At 37.9% G+C, this 3,002-nt stretch overlaps 1 protein-coding gene across 1 annotated transcript; it reads right to left on the minus strand.

Moving 5' to 3' along the window:
* Window positions 1–458: 458 nt before the first annotated feature.
* Window positions 459–2,643, minus strand: LOC111786684 (U-box domain-containing protein 35-like). The gene is made up of 4 exons (XM_023666914.1): window positions 2,515–2,643; window positions 1,981–2,409; window positions 831–1,580; window positions 459–739 (listed from the first exon to the last, which is right to left on the minus strand). The coding sequence occupies exons 1-4, from the start codon at window positions 2,557–2,559 to the stop codon at window positions 557–559; spliced, it is 1,407 nt and encodes a 468-aa protein (XP_023522682.1). The 5' UTR covers window positions 2,560–2,643; the 3' UTR covers window positions 459–556.
* Window positions 2,644–3,002: the final 359 nt, after the last annotated feature.

Below are 3,002 nucleotides of genomic sequence, written 5' to 3' on the forward strand. Positions count from 1 at the left end.
ATGAATTGGATTGCAGCAAAAAGGGTAAGCGTTCTGTGAGACGGTTTTTTTAAGATGAGTTTTGAGCCACTGATAGATTTATTATTATTTATTATTATTATTTTAATAATTCTACAGAATATATATGGCTGATTTTTTTTTTTTTTTTTTGNATTATTATATTCTGATTTATTATTTTAATAAAATAAATTAATTTATTCAAATCATTTTCAGTGTAGTGACAAGCATGTGTTATTTTTTTTTTCAAAATTTTAAAAACATTTTTATGTCAATAATTAAACCATTTAATTCTTTTTAAAAAATAGATATAATTATATAGCATATATTTATCTTATTTTTATTTAATTTCATAATTACTTGTTTTATTATTTAATCTCTAATAACTCTTAAAAATAATCGACCAATCCAACCCAAAAAAAATTTATGGTTGGGTTAGGTTCACTTGTCAACTCGAGATATAATAACAAAATCAAAACTGAACTTTACATTATATGAACATTATATGAACACTATATTTTGTCTTGTAATTAATTTATCTTATAAATGGTTGTAAGTATCAGTTTTTTCTGGAGTTCCACTCAACAATTGCAGAGAGAAGACTGAAATTTGGTATCAAATTCTTATCTGTCAACGGCAACTTCGTGATCGGTGAGTTATCGTTCTCTTGTAGCCACTTCTCGATCGCCCAACGATCGTACGTGTACCCATCTGCAGCTACACACGGGTCATTCATCACGTCCTGCAGAGAAATTTAGCATAGAACCATATGGTTTAGGAATTCGAGCCTCTAACCTTTTGATCAAGGTTATAATAACATGGTTGATTCGTACCTGAAGAATTGGACAGATGAAATGATTAGGAATCGGAGCTGGAACTTTTGAGGCCAAACTTCGAGCCTCATCAGCAACCTTTTTCAGTGTCAGCAACAAGGGAAGCACATGATCCTTCAAGTCAGGCCTATCTTTACGTTGCATCTCTGCACAGTGAAGTCCTAATCTTGCTAGTTCATATGTTTCTTCCACCGGCCAATGTCCAGCCTCTATATCCAGAACCTTATCTAAACTGCAGTTATCAATGGCTGTTTCCACCACATGGGTTAGTGCTACTGCTGGTTTTGCAGTTAGTAACTGCAAGATCACCATTCCAAAAGCATACACATCCGACTTCGGCGAGATTAATCCGCTTCGTTGGTACTCGGGATCAATGTAACAAAGAGTCCCAACTGGTCCACTGTTCTTGAATGCAGTAGACATTAATGGGTCTGAGTTGAACACGGTAGATAGACCGACGTCGCCGATTTTGCTCACGAGGTTTCGGTCGAGTAATATGTTTGCTGGCTTAAGATCGCGGTGGATTATCGGTTTTGGTTTTGAGCTGTGAAGAAAGACGAGAGCCGAGGCTATTTCCCAAGCTATTCGGAATCTCTCATACCATGGAATTGCTGGTGTATTGCCTCTGCAGTATAACCTATCCTCCAAGCTACCATTTTCCATGTACTCATAAACCAGACAGTTCATATCCGGACATGCACCGAGGAGGAGTAGTAGATGAGGATGATGGATTTTGCTCAAGATTTCGAGCTGAAAAGCAACAATGGACAGATTTTAATTGAAAACGTAACGAAATTCGAGCTGAAAAGCAACAAGGGACTGATTTTGATTGAAAATGTAACGAAATTTGAGCTGAAAAGCAACAAGGGACAGATTTTGATCGAAAACGTAACGAAATTCGAGCTGAAAAGCAACAAGGGACAGATTTTGATTGAAAACGTAATGAAATTCGAGCTGAAAAGCAACGAGTGACAGATTTTGATCGAAAATGTAATGACATTCGAGCTGAAAAGCAACAAGGGGCAGATTTTGATCGAAAATATAACAAAATTCGAGCTGAAAAGCAACAAGGGACAGATTTTGATCGAAAGCGTAACGAAATTCTAAAAGCAACAAGTTTGTAAGATGTTATTTTGAACAGTTCACTCACCTCCTGAAGAAATTGGGTCTTTTTGTGATCATCTCTAGAATGAAGAACCTTTACTGCTACAGTTGTATGATGTAAACTGCACTTATAAACTGTTCCATGTGCTCCCATTCCAAGCTTAAGATCCTCTGAGAAAGATGATGTTGCAGAAACAATATCTTCCCACTGAAAATGTTGGTATTGCTGCAGAGGTCCTTCAAGAGCATTCTCATGCTTTCCTTTCTCTTTGGCATCTTGAAGAGCTTTTGTCTCTGCTTCCTTCCTATAGATGCCCTCTCTTTCGGCGCGTTCTTTTACGTACTTTGCTTCTCTTCTTAAAGCTTCACGCTTCGTTCTCTCTTCCCTTGCAAATTCTTTGGCAGCCGCCTCTCTGTTCTTGATCTCGTCGAGCTTCCTAGCGTCCTCCGATCGTTGTTTATTTAGATGGTTCAGCTGATAAAAATCAATAATGGGGTGACTGTCAAAGATCATGAAAAGAAAACAAGTAGAGGGAGTATTACTCATAGGTTATGAATGATGAATAAAAATGATGTCTACCTTTCGAGAGGCGTCGATCGTCTCTCGTTGAGCGATTGCGTACATTCCTCTCGCATGTCTTAGTTTGATTCTCAACTTTTCAAGCTCAAAGGTGACATCCGTCTGTCAATGCAAGAAACAAATTGAATATACAAATATGTGATAGTATCATCAAATAAATGAATGTCAGAATGAAAGTTGTATCCCAGAAGTCTTTATAATGCTGAGATTGGAGTTTGTGGATTGTCGAGGTGAGATTTTACATTGGTTGGAGAGGGGAACGAAGCATTATTTATAAGGGTGTGAAAACCTCTCCCTAACAGACGTCAAACGCATTTAAAACCCTGAGAGGAAGTCATGAAGAGAGTTCAAATAGAATAATATCTGCTAACGGTGGGCTTGGGCTATTACAATGATATCATAGCCAGACAATCGGGCAGTGTGCCAGTGAGGACGCTGGGGCACCCCGGATTGTGAGATCCCACATTGGTTGAAGAGGGGAACGAAGC

The sequence above is a fragment of the Cucurbita pepo genome, unplaced genomic scaffold, assembly GCF_002806865.2.
Source record: "Cucurbita pepo subsp. pepo cultivar mu-cu-16 unplaced genomic scaffold, ASM280686v2 Cp4.1_scaffold002433, whole genome shotgun sequence".
NCBI lineage: Eukaryota > Viridiplantae > Streptophyta > Magnoliopsida > Cucurbitales > Cucurbitaceae > Cucurbita > Cucurbita pepo.

Bases quoted from the DNA above. Each gene is read 5' to 3' on its own strand.
- LOC111786684 (XM_023666914.1), bottom strand. From the start codon at position 2,559: ATGTACGCAATCGCTCAACGAGAGACGATCGACGCCTCTCGAAAG. The intron at 2,410-2,514 runs GTAGACATCATT...GATTTTTATCAG, and splicing joins CGATCGACGCCTCTCGAAAG to CTGAACCATCTAAATAAACA. The intron at 1,581-1,980 runs GTGAGTGAACTG...GTTGCTTTTCAG, and splicing joins AGACCCAATTTCTTCAGGAG to CTCGAAATCTTGAGCAAAAT.